At 50.7% G+C, this 12,644-nt stretch overlaps 2 protein-coding genes across 7 annotated transcripts in view; one reads left to right on the forward strand and one right to left on the reverse strand.

Moving 5' to 3' along the window:
• The window catches only part of tubgcp3 (tubulin, gamma complex associated protein 3), a 16,588-nt gene extending 5,846 nt beyond the window's left edge, over positions 1-10,742 (reverse strand). Inside the window, exons 1-13 of the mRNA XM_035534941.1 lie at positions 10,502-10,742; positions 9,500-9,607; positions 9,079-9,146; positions 8,675-8,752; positions 8,060-8,244; positions 7,295-7,452; positions 6,094-6,206; positions 4,136-4,261; positions 3,989-4,057; positions 3,557-3,689; positions 3,250-3,416; positions 370-480; positions 141-249 (exon numbers count right to left, since the gene is read on the reverse strand). Of these exons, the coding sequence (XP_035390834.1) occupies positions 141-249; positions 370-480; positions 3,250-3,416; positions 3,557-3,689; positions 3,989-4,057; positions 4,136-4,261; positions 6,094-6,206; positions 7,295-7,452; positions 8,060-8,244; positions 8,675-8,752; positions 9,079-9,146; positions 9,500-9,607; positions 10,502-10,577 (1,501 nt within the window). The 5' untranslated portion in view covers positions 10,578-10,742. The remainder of the gene's footprint in view (positions 1-140; positions 250-369; positions 481-3,249; positions 3,417-3,556; positions 3,690-3,988; positions 4,058-4,135; positions 4,262-6,093; positions 6,207-7,294; positions 7,453-8,059; positions 8,245-8,674; positions 8,753-9,078; positions 9,147-9,499; positions 9,608-10,501) is intronic.
• A 574-nt stretch (positions 10,743-11,316) lies between these two features.
• atp11a (ATPase phospholipid transporting 11A) overlaps positions 11,317-12,644 on the forward strand; it is a 52,280-nt gene continuing 50,952 nt past the window's right edge. For all 6 annotated transcript variants that reach the window (XM_035534876.1, XM_035534877.1, XM_035534878.1 and 3 more), the window contains exon 1: positions 11,317-11,757. In XM_035534876.1, the coding sequence (XP_035390769.1) occupies positions 11,719-11,757 (39 nt within the window). In that variant the 5' untranslated portion in view covers positions 11,317-11,718. The remainder of the gene's footprint in view (positions 11,758-12,644) is intronic.

Raw genomic sequence — 12,644 nt, forward strand, 5'->3', positions numbered from 1 at the left:
TCAATAAAGACCCCCCCCGAGAGACCCACTCTCCTCCGTCTGTGAGCGATCGATGTCTCCCACCCCCCTCCTTAGCCCCAAACGCACACGGCTATTCCGGGAGACATTAGCGGGAAGCTCGCAGCCCACGTGGATCTTACCGTCTCGGGGCGAGTCGGCACATTTGCAGGCGGGCGGGACCCTGCCGGGCGGCGTCCTGTCGTGGCACACCTGGTGCAGGAAGTTGATGGACTTGCCGATGAGCAGAACCTGGCAGGACACGGGCGGGACCGAGGTCAGGTGGAACACCGGGATGCAGCGACGTATGTGACATGTATGTGAACACAGTGCATGTGCTGCAGTAGTGCAGGGGGTGCGTGCACGTTCTACCTTTCTGGCCTGGTCCATGGTGATGAAGGAGGGAACCATAGACTTTCTCAGAGAGTACTTCTCATGCCACAGCCTGTCCGTCTTTACGGTCGGATCAGACGCTACGAAGAACTGCAAACACACAGCCGCCCGCCCGCGCGCAAAACGCACACTGCTTAAACATGCTGTCTTTGGAGTGTTTGAACATGAGGTGGCAGTCCCACTCTAATGCCCAGTGTGTGTGTGTGTGTGTGTGTGTGCGCAAACAGCCTACTCCTGGCCTGTGACATCCCTCACACACACATAACCGAGTTTAAAGCACACACTGACGTAACTTCCTCGCCACTCATAAATGACAAATCAATGAGTACCATCTAGTCAGCACTACCAGACGGGGGTAGGTAGAGAGAGAGAGAGAGAGAGAGAGAGAGAGAGAGAGAGAGAGAGAGAGAGAGAGAGAGAGAGAGAGAGAGAGAGAGAGAGAGAGAGAGAGAGAGAGAGAGAGAGAGAGAGAGAGAGAGAGAGAGAGAGAAACGGTCATCAGTACACCAGGCTATCTTCGTTATGAGTGGACGTTAAGGTGGAGCGAGCGTTACGACTGCGGCACAGGACATGAGCTCGTTAAGCCGGCCGCGACCCGGCAGTGGGATGTGAGGATGTGGGGATGTGAGGATGTGGGGATGTGAGGATGTGAGGATGTGGGGATGTGAGGATGCCCCCCCCCCCCCCCAAGTCATTTCTTGGCTGCTGGGTGGAGAGTTTGGCGCACAAAACAGGAAGTGAACATGGGTGCACACGCCCACAGGACAATGACCAGCAATCCTCCAAAACGGAAACGAACTCGTCGATACCGTAAAGAACGGAAAGGAATGTGAAAGCGCTACAGTGCCTGTCAGAGCTCAGGCCAAACAAAAAAACAAAAAAAAACCATTTGGGCTTATAATTCTAAATCATATTTATGGAGGAAAAATGAGACCCCACCGACCGGGAAAAGAGGAGCGAGTCTCAGTCCAACATTTAATACTAAATCACGATCGTCCAAAAGAAGCCCCGACATCAGGATCACAGGCGGCAGCGCCTTAGATCCCACGATGCATTGCGTGTACCTCGGCCTGGTCATTCCTGCAGCCAGGGTCAAAGCTCACAGAGCGCTGTATGCAATAAAGAGGAGTTTCTTCAACTTGGTTCAAAATAACGCTGTCCGTTGCGCCACGTGATGGGGAAGTTCGGGGTGACGGAGTCGTCATAGCCACGGCAGACGCGGCAAGCGTCCGGTGGAAGCTGTGCGTTGCAGAATTCTGCCAAATATTTTAACAACCCAAAGGGAAAAAAAACATTTACTAACGCACGCCGGACTGAACCAGGCCGAATTCCAGTGTCGATATACATACAGAGCAGTTCCTTACATTTCTGGATGCATTTAAAAGAGAAGTCGTAGAGAAACGCACGATCAGAAGGCACTGTTTCTGAGACCGACAAACCCTCTAACCACTGCGAACACGAACCGGCCTCTCGCGAGCACTGCGTACGGCCAGCTTAGAAAATAAAGTAAAAAAACAAACAAAAAAAGGAAACTATTTGGAAAACTAGAACTATGACACCAAAACTCAAAGCGAGTCAAAAACAGAGCGGGTGAATCGGCGGAGAATCCTTGCTGCCAGAGTTACGAAGCCGAGACGGATCCTAGCAGAGGGCGAGATCGGCCCGAACGGATCAGCTGCAGAAGAGAGAGAGCAGACGAGGGAAAAGCAGCCAAAAGAGGAACGAATAGATGGTGTCAGACGGGCGAGAGAGAGAGAGAGAGAGAGAAGGAGAGAGAGGGAGAGAGAGAGAGAGAGAGAGAGAGAGAGAGAGAGAGAGAGAGGGAGAGAGAGAGAGAGAGAGGGAGAGAGAGAGAGAGAGAGAGAAGGAGAGAGAGAGGGGGAGAGAGAGAGAGCAGAGAGAGAGAGAGAGAGAGAGAGAGGGGGAGAGAGAGAGAGAGAGAGAGAGAGGGAGAGAGAGAAGGGAGAGAGAGGGAGAGAGGGAGAGAGAGAGAGGAGAGAGAGGGAGAGAGAGAGAGAGAGAGAGAGAGAGAGAGAGAGAGAGAGAGAGAGAGAGAGAGAGAGGGAGAGAGAGAGAGAGAGAGAGAGAGAGAGAGAGAGAGAGAGAGAGAGGAGAGAGAGAGAGAGAGAGAGGGAGAGAGAGAAGGAGAGAGAGGGAGAGAGAGAGAGAGAGAGAGAGAGAGAGAGAGAGAGAGGATCAGAGAGAGAGGGGGAGAGAGAGAGAGAGAAGGAGAGGGAGAAGGAGAGAGAGAAGGAGAGAGAGAGAGAGAGAGAGAAGGAGAGGGAGGGAGAGAGGGAGAGAGAGGGAGAGAGAGAGAGAGAGAGAGAAGGAGAGGGAGGGAGAGAGAGAAAGCACGATGTGCTTAATGCTACAAATGCAGCTCAAGACATGAAAGAAAAGGATGGACAGCAAAAGAAGAATGGAGAGGAATGAAAGAAAGGAAAGGTGAGACGGAAAAAGAAAAGCGCAGGAGCGAGAGCACCCATTAGCACTCCCCGATCTGTCTTCATTCAGATGTGTGTGTGTGTGTGTGTGTGACCGCACCGCTCTGTGTCTGGAGAACCTAAATCTCACTTAGCCCTGGCAGTTGCGGTGGTCCATGCTGAAAATGGCCCTGCTCCTGAAGCAGAGGGACATGTCGCCCTTTGGTGTCTCTGCCATGCTTTATACACTAATGGGGTCCGGTCCCCAATCGCTGCGGACTAACCCCAGCCCCTCAGCCGCTCCTAACCAAGATGCAAGATCCTGAATTAATGTGCGGAAGCAACACTGGGTCTTCCAGGAACACAATACCAGGACGTTGCCAGGGAGCTGGAACAAGAGAGCAAATGGTGTGCCTCTGTGTGTGGGTGTTCTAACCTCGTGGTACGTGTCCTCCAGCTCCCCGTCATAGATCCAGCGGTAGAGGAAGTTCAGAATAGGGTGCGATACCAGACCCAAGATGTGCTGAACCAGCGCCCTCATGTGGGGGTCACCGGTTTTGCCGTAGGCGTGTACCGCCGATGCCAACTCTCCCCCCTTACGGCCTAGGAGAGAAATGACGCCACCACCGTGGGTCCGCGTTCAACGGGGCAATGCTCGCCAACAGCCGCAGCACCGGGTCAGAGGAACACGCTCGTATGACGGAGCGGTTAAAAATGCCCCGTGGAGGTCAGAGGTCACAGACCTTGGCAGAAGTCTACGAGGGCAGCGAGGGTCTTGAGTCGAACTTTGGGGTCGTACGTCCACACGAGCAGGCGTCTGAGCGTGAGAGAGCAGTCTGCTCCCACGTTCATGCCTTGGTCGTCCTCCACCTGCAGCTACACACACACACACACACACACCCCAAAGTGTACTGTTCAAGCATACGGTGATAGCACGTCCCCAGGAGACGACATGTAGATGCTGTGTGTCAATTATAAAGCGACCTTGTGTTCCTTCAAAGGCACTACACAAATATAACTTCATTCATTCATTCACGGGGACGCTAGAGTTTAAAAGACAACACACACTTCTTATTTTCCATGACTGAAAGGCGCAACCAATTACAAACAACGGTACAGAAAATGCACAGCACGCGCGAGCTGTCCTGGGTCCTGCCTGGCAGCCTGTGGCGTACCTGAGCGTGCAGTACCGAAAGCAGCCTGTAGTACTCCTTCAGCTCCTGGTGCAGGGAGGCGCAGAAACTCTAGAGAGGAGACACGGGGAGGGAGTGAACAGGCGCTCCGCCACCGGCCAGCCCCCAACCAGTTGCCGTCGGCCTTACCTGGCCGACTAATCCGAAGGCCCGGTCCAGGCTCCGGGAGTCCGCATACTTCCTCACTTTGTCATGCAGCCAGCCGAGCTCGGCCAGCCGGTGGCTGGTGTCTCGCAACGACTTGCACAGCGGCACCTGCGAAGCAGCGCAAGCGAGAGTTCACCATCTGCCTACTTCAGAGGAGCCCGGTCAGAACCCGGCCCCGCACGGCCCGGCGCCTACAAGCCAACTTACTCTTTATAAAACGATACCTGGTGAGTTCAAGTTTTTTTGTTTTAATCATTTAATACGTTTAAATTTTAATATACTCCATGAAAATATTAGCATGAATCACACAACGTACACCTGCGCAAAATAAATAAATAAATAAATAAATAAAATCGAGTGTGTTTATGTGCACTTAATAATCCGATCATTATCTAATTATTCGAGTGGTCACATAAACGGCGTGCTCCGACTTCTTAGAAATTGGATTAAGAAAGCCGATAATGAGGGCTGGATTTTTGGCTCCATAATCCGATTTCTCATCTCATGCACACTTTCACTCCGATTTCTTGCTGCTTTCTCAGTCTGCGCCAGAAAAAGATCCATATTTGCCGGGGAATGGGTTCATGTTTACAAAAAGCCGTGGCAGGAAGCCTGAAGTTTACGCCACGTCATCCTGTGATGGCTGGCTGCAAAGTGTAAAACCGAATATTGCCCGACTCCTGTAAACCTGGAAATTTTCCCATTATACTTAATTTCACGCTTATCGTATTAATGACAAATTCAGATTTTCTGCAGTTATCGGATTATTAAGGGCATGTGTGCCCACTCATTGTATTTTTTAAAATATGTTATTAAACTAGCAGATTAACTTTTATGGGGATTTTTATAAATAGCGCTGCAAAAGGTCCTGTTAGAGACTCCTCCTACATAACAGCACTGTGTAGAATGTACAGCAGGAGGCCAAAATCAATCAATCAATCATTCCAGGATCATGTAACAAGTCCAACAACATTGACCAACAAGCTCCACAATGCTTTGCTACTGTGCAAGTCTAACGGACTTTATCATTATTCTTCGGTCAGTCGAGCAAGCCCACGTCGCAGTTTCTGCCCCCTGGTGCAGCATTCGAGGTGACGTGTAGGCTCGAGGTTAACGCGGAGGCCGGCACCCTTCCGAGCGGGGACCGTTCCACGTTCCGAGGTTCCCGCTTGGCGGAGGCGTTGGCATTTTTTCCCTCCCCGCTTCAACAGCAGTGCTGAGCTTCAGAGTAAACGAGCCGGCCCCATGGCCGAAGAATGGCGTGGCGGAGTTCAGCGTGGCGTTCCCTCGCATCCCCGGAAGGGTCACGCTGAGCGCAAACGCAGGTCACCCCCCCCCCCGATGAACAGACGAAGCTCTCCCCCGGATAACGGCACCTGTGGAAAAGCGCGGCGCGGTTTCGATTTGCGGCTGTTAAACGGGGAGGGTTTGGAAGCAGGGGCCAAATGGATGATGAAGGTTCCCAGAGAGCAGAGCTCCACCGTGGAGGTCAATGCTTTTACAGAACATTCTATTTTTAACCAGGGGCATTATGGAAGAGATGGGTGTAAGAGATGACAGAGCGTGCGTGTGTGCACTTTGATAAAAGATTAAGAGAGCGAGAGCGGTGGGGGGAGTAAAAGAACCAGAGGTGGAAGGCATCCACACACACACACACACACACACACACACACACACACACACACACACACACACACACCCCCCCCCCCTTCGGTTTCATCTCTGCATATTTATATCCAACGCATTCTTCTCATGCTAAATTTTTTGTCTATATGCTTTCAGCTTCAGCGCATATCTCGCTTGAACAATTATGCGTTGACTCTAAAGGAAAACCTGTGCAAAGTTTTGTTGTTTTTTTTCGCCTCCCAAACCGTTACTTTAAGGTACACGCTCGCATTGCTGAAAGGACGGGCGGGCTCGAGCGGCGGCTCTCACTTCACCTTTGCGTCGATTCGGTAGCACTCCTCCGTAGGGCACATCTTGATGAATTTGCCGTCGATCCCCTGGAAGACGTACAGGATGTCACGAACGAGGGCGGCCTCGCTGACTTCAGCTGAGAGAGCGAGAGAGAGAGAGAGAGAGAGCGAGAGAGAGAGAGAGAGAGAGAGAGAACCAGGAGTTCTCGAGCCGCAGAGGTGACGAGAGGGCGTGTCGCGGTATCGGATGCTTGACGAATTTTGCGCTTCCTTCTGCCGTGCTTCAGAGACCCTGCAGCAGCACACACTGCGTCCACACGGATACCCACGAGTCCCCACACACTCATCCCAGATTTTCTCCTCCCATACCGATACCTGAATACTGGCTAATCCGCATCATCGAAAATGTTACAAGTTGTTGAGCTACTAGTAACTGTATGATGTGTGAAACGCTACCAAATTTCAGACAAGTTTGTTTAACAGCCAGCATGAATCGTGCTGGTTGTCTTGTTAGCTGTTATTATTTTTTAAACGATTCTTATTATTCATTTCACATTTAATCACCCTGTTCTAATTTGTGCAAAAGTATATAACTGATACAGGGAAAAGGTCCTGCGCAGGGATTTATTCTGATGTACGGCAGACTTCACCGGTGTCGGAATGTGTATCGGACGCGTGTGGCCGATATCCGATCTACTGGAGTGCCGGATCCGCACGTTGCCAACAAACACAACCCCCCCCCCCCCCCCCCCCCCCCCCCCGGCTCAGCCTGGCAGAAGTTAGCAAGACCAATAAAATCGATTGCAGTGATTTTAATGCTAATGCACTGCATAATTACATAACAGTTATTACTGCATTGCAGATAAGCATATTACTCCCCCTAATGGAGCACCTCGGTCTCTGATTCAAGTTTCTCTAAACATCAGTGCAGACCGTAAGAGCTTCAGTCAAGGTTTTTGGTTTCCGACATCGCTCCGTACTTCCTCGCACATCTAAAAAGGGCCTGCTGACGTATTTTGCTGTGCTACAATGCTAAACAGGAAGATCTTTGCGGTGCGTCGTGTCTTTTTCGGATAAGACGACGGCCCTCGGGCAAGCACTGGAGATGAGTAACGGGATACCGATTAAAGCTCTTATCTACGTCAGGATACAGTTGTCGCGCTTCCACGTTTCGCCTCGATGGCCCAGACCGTGCCTTCGGGTTGCCGCGCCGAGGGTAACTCACCGTTGCCGTCTCCGTCACGTCTCTGTCTGTGGGTGGGTCTGGAGCCCGCAGGGGGGCGTGAGGTAAGAGGCAGGGCCCCAGACGAAGAGCCGGAGACCTGGAGGGCCCAGGCCAGACGAGAGCCTCTGGAGGTGTCGGCTGCTGTTGGGGGAGCGGAGCTGAAACACACACGCGCGCACACACACACAGACACACACACACACACACACACATAGGCATTCCGTTACTACGGTGGGGCAAGTAAAAGCCCAACAACGCACCATCATTTTAAACCTTCGCTCCCATTAAACAGTGTCCTGCAATATATTGTCATGTCAACGGTTTAAAAACACAAAAGAATTTCAGTCTCTTTCTTGAGTTATTGGGCAAATAAAAGTGTCAGCATTTCAAACAAGCTGCATTAGGAAATATTTCTAAAACATAAAAAAAGGCAACAATCCCTTTTAACCAGGGAAATATTTTCAAACGGCCGCCATCCAGCAACGTGACGGCACTGCGGTTCCATTAGCGAAACTCGGGGGAACGCGCTAATTACCACTCAATGGCGATTTCCCACTCCACAGTGGTACTTAAGGTCCGAGAGGTTTATCAATTGACACTCGGCGATCACTTAACCGCAAATCGTCGGGACACGCAGCGGCGGGGTGGGTGTCAAGAACTCGCACGCCGTGGCGTGGTCGAAAGAGGAGGCGCGGGCGTGTCTGGCTGAGGAAGGAGAGCGGTGTGGGGTTGAACTCCTGGTGGGCACCGGCCGGCACAACTCACCCGGAGAGGAGGGGCTGGGGGCTGGGGGCGGGGCCGTTGGGCAGGCTGCCGATGCCGCTGGAGGCATTGTGGGTGGAGCGATCAGGGTAGCTGAGGCACAGGCTCTGCGGCCTCGCGTAGTAGAACGGTGTGGAGTGGGCGTCGCGCGGCAGCGCCTGGGCAAACAGGCCACCGTAGCTGCACACCTGCAGCAAGGAGACAGGAGCGCTCAGCTAGGCCATCTAGTGGCGGCTAGGTCCCACTGCACGGCCGCAACAGTGCGCTACATCAGGTGTAATGGGTGTAGTAGGTATAGAGCTGATCTCGTGGGTAATCTGTAGATACCGAAATGCATTACAGTGTGGCGGAACTTCAGGTGTGACTGCTCTTCCGAAGGACAGTCTGCTTAGAAAAGGACACTTTCGATTTTGTATTCATTTTCAGACCAATCAGAATGATCTACCTTGACTTCCTTCCCAAGCCAATCAGAAGGACTATAAACAAACTACGACTAATGAACTATACAACCAAGTCCAGTTGTTCGGAATCACTAAATATAGGCCAGTGTTACCCACGACACCATTAAAGTGCTGAGGTGCCTTTGAAAATGGGAGTTATGGCAGATAAACTAAGTACCCGACTGGAGGGTTTCCTGGAGTCCTCGCACAGGCTCAGTAGCAGGTACAAGATGGACCATCTATACTTCAGCACCCCCTGTAACATGGCAGACACAGAACATCACCAAAATCACAAATGGGGAAGCGTGGCGTTCCGGTCCGGGACTCCGCACATCCTGCGCGTGACATTGCGCAGACCCGTGTAGACAAACATGGATTACTACTAGATTTAAATATAGCGAAAGCCCTGCTGCACAGACTTAATATAACCCACCGCTACACCAAACCTGAGAGGAAACCAGCTGACTAAACATGGAAACACATACAGGGGAAATGTATATAAACATAAATAAAGTTGTAAATATCTTGTGCATAAATATCCTTCGGATGCCAAGCTGAGCTGCAGCGGTCCAGAAAACTGACCTGCGTCTGGAGCTTCCGGTGGAGCTCAGAGAAAAGAGCAGCGTCTGCCTCTCGTCTCTGCTTCAGCACTGCAAGAACAGGCAGACGAGCAAGCAGACAGACAGACAGGCAGGCAGGCAGACAGACAGGCAGACTTCATTACAAGTGCGTGTCAGAGTGAGGCAGATATATACTTCGTTTACATGGATCAAGGGGGTCGGAAAGTGTGCGGATGTTATTAGACGTCAGGCCCACTTGACCTTCAAACGGTTGGAATAATCTGGGCACCAGCCACCAACTCGACACCACGATGTCCATCAAGCTACAAATGTCAAAAAAATGAAGTATGTGTAGAATGCTGTGTGCAGCGGTTTACCTCTGCCCTCGCACTCCTAGGCAGACATAGATAGACAGAGAAGGCTACAACCCTCTAAGCACTCACATTCCTTTTTGATCTTTTCGGACACCAGGAACTCGTCTCGCTCGATGGTGGGCGCGTAGTTGCTCCCGATCACCCGCACGGCATACTGGAACTGGTGTGCCACATCAGCTGAGAAGAGAAGGCCACTGGGTTCAGTGCGAGCATGCCGCGTGTCCTAACGCAGTGACCACTGTACCTCTGCTCAGCAGCAATCTCCTAAATGCATCCCGTCTGTGGAGAGGGGGGCTCAGTATGAAAGCTAGATGCTTTGTCCTATGAACAGATATAGGTAATGCAATGAATACTGCATACTATAAATTTTAGATTAAGCTCCATATGCAGACTATGATGATCCATAAAGCATTTATCCAGTAGCTTTTACCTGATTTGCTGCCCAGATGGAGACACGGGTCATATTACCCAAGGCCAAGAGAGTTTTGCTTGCATAAGTCTCGGCATGAATTAGTTTAACGCTGACATACAATAGCCTAAATGACAGCGAAGCCTTTCTGAATTCAAAATGACTACGGTCAACGTAACCATCTAGCTATCGAGCTCTAATCCTGCGGAACACAGGCCACTTCGAGACGCGGTACCGGCGTCTGGCCGGGGCGACCTGAATAACAGCCGCACTGATCCAAGGAGAGCAGCCTAGAAAACCCAAGACGGCATCCAAAGCGCAACGTAGCCAGTTATATTTAAACGGAAACATGGAATCGCTGTGACTCTGGGTGGTCTGTACGGCTAAAGTAAACGACCGATCCCATCTCGTCTGTGCTCGACTCTCGCTGTCCACCAACACCAGCTTAGACAAGCGAGTGCCGCTGGCCGTCTGGCTAGTCATTACCAGTCCTCTCCCTATATATGTATGTATGTATGTATGTATGTATGTACACACACACACACACACACACACACACACACACACACACACACACACACACACACACACACACACACACACACACACACACACACACACACACACACACACACACACACACATCCTGTCGTCCTCGTTACCTTCACTCTTGCCTGTTATCCTGCAGCACAGACTCTGCAGCAGTACGTTGGGAGATTTCTGATCCAGGGCCGCCATCGTGCCTTCCGCTTTGGGGGGGTGGTTTAAAAACGTGGTTGGCGGGGCTCGGGTCGCTTATTTCTAACCACTCTCGTTATCCCTCCGTCGGATCGCGACTTCTGGCAACAGCGCCATTTTACCAGAACCCGCCGAAAGCGTTACGGGGTGGGAAATGTGGCGGAAAAAAAGCAAGGGACGGAATGAAAATATGTCCCACTGTAACGCGAATGTCCGCGAAAGGTTCCGGTTCTACTGTTCCCATTTCAACGCAAATGGAATTTATACAGAGAAGAATAAGGCAGAAAATAGAGAACAATTATTGAACTATTTAAAAAACAAGTTCACAATATTTTAATCCAGAAAATATAGAGTAGTTTGAAAATAGAAGTACATTTGGGGATTATTTTTAAATTACATCAATCAGTATACATAATTCCAAGGTTTTGCTTTCACGAGAATTCTTTTTCAGCGTTTCAAGAGAATTTTTCTTCATGATCATTTCCAAACGCATATTATGCTAGATTCTCAAACTATATCAGAACCAATCACTGGGGCGTGATATTGAACAATCTTTTTTGTAAATATATTTCACGAGGTTATACTGGGGTGCTTCACGGCCTTATTAATATTTACGTCTATTGACAAGCGATCGATCAGGCTGACTTGAAGTGGGCGGGTGTGCGCAAGCGCCGAGGGCGCCCGTGACGTGTTGCGCTGTGGCTCCAGCGGAGAGTGGAGAGACCGAGCACGGCGGAGAGTGGAGAGAGACCGGCGCCGACACGGGAGAGACCGGGCACGGCGGAGACTGGAGAGACCGAGCACAGCAACACTTGGACAGGAATCAAGTAGCCTTAAACATTAGAGCAAAACCCGTCAAAAACCAGGGCTTCCTTTGAAGACTCAACTACGGCACATGTATGAAACCGAATCCCGAGATATGAGGACATTTGGGCGCATCGCCACCTTGTTCATTGTGACTGGAGACGATTAAATAGTGAAAATCACAATAGCCGTGCAGGACTGTCCCTTGTCAGTCCTAGAGGCAGACCGCCACTCAGACAGTCATGGATCTGAGAGTAGACGGAGGAATCAGCTAGCGCTGCACTGCCGCCTGACCCAAGGAGACAACCGAGACAAGACCACCGGGACCCCGTCGAGAATGGATCTGGGCACGGTTCGGGACCTTATCAGCCGATATGTGAGTAACCTACACACTACGTGTTGGCGCGTCGCTCCCGGGAGTTTTTTTTTTCTTCTTAATTACAGCCGAGCAACTTGTTGGTCTGATTTCCTCCGTTAAAGAAATGTACAGTGCTGTTAACGGAGTCGTACCGACGCTTATGGTTGTACGATCGCCTGTAGTCGGCAGCTACGGAACGAAATGCTCGTATAGGAGCAAGTATTGCTGTTCGGGTTTTTGTTGTTGTTGTGGTGGTTTTGTTTTTGCTGCGAATGCAACAAAAACCAAATGTTTGTTGGCGTAAGTGCAGTGGTGTTGCTGTTAAAATAAGACCGGTATTTTTGAAGCCGGCCACCTGCCTGTCATGGCATGACTGCGAATCCTCCGTTTTAATGTCCCTGGCCACTGCGAGATCCAGTTGCATTTGAAACGTAGCCACTTGCTAAAGCAGGTTTACGCCCTTTAAACCTGGAAACCAGACCGACTGAGTTAGCCAGCTATATTTTTTCTTCCTGACCAAGGAAGGAGAACACACACACGTCCCATCTTGCGACCTTTTTTTATTCACTTGCAGTAAGTTAGCTGTTCAAACCTGCCCATGAAAAAAACCCATGCCTCTCGCCGCTGGCAGGCGCCCATGGCCTCATCACTGCACAAGTGCAGATAGACAAAGTGGAGAATGTGAGTGTGTTACAACAGGTACGCTGTTGTTCCCAGATAATCAGTTTACAAGCGTCCGCTAAGCGCACTGCATGCCGGCGTTTTCGAGGTGGTGAACCTAGAAAAGAACAACAAAACCACAACTCAAGTGCAAATCTTAATTCGTGTGCAGTGTTCTTCGACACCACGGCCCCTTGAGTCGGTAGGCTGAGTTATTTAAGGCCTTAAAAACACCAGTGGGTTAC

Source organism: Electrophorus electricus, chromosome 16 (genome assembly GCF_013358815.1).
Source record: "Electrophorus electricus isolate fEleEle1 chromosome 16, fEleEle1.pri, whole genome shotgun sequence".
Classification (NCBI taxonomy): domain Eukaryota; kingdom Metazoa; phylum Chordata; class Actinopteri; order Gymnotiformes; family Gymnotidae; genus Electrophorus; species Electrophorus electricus.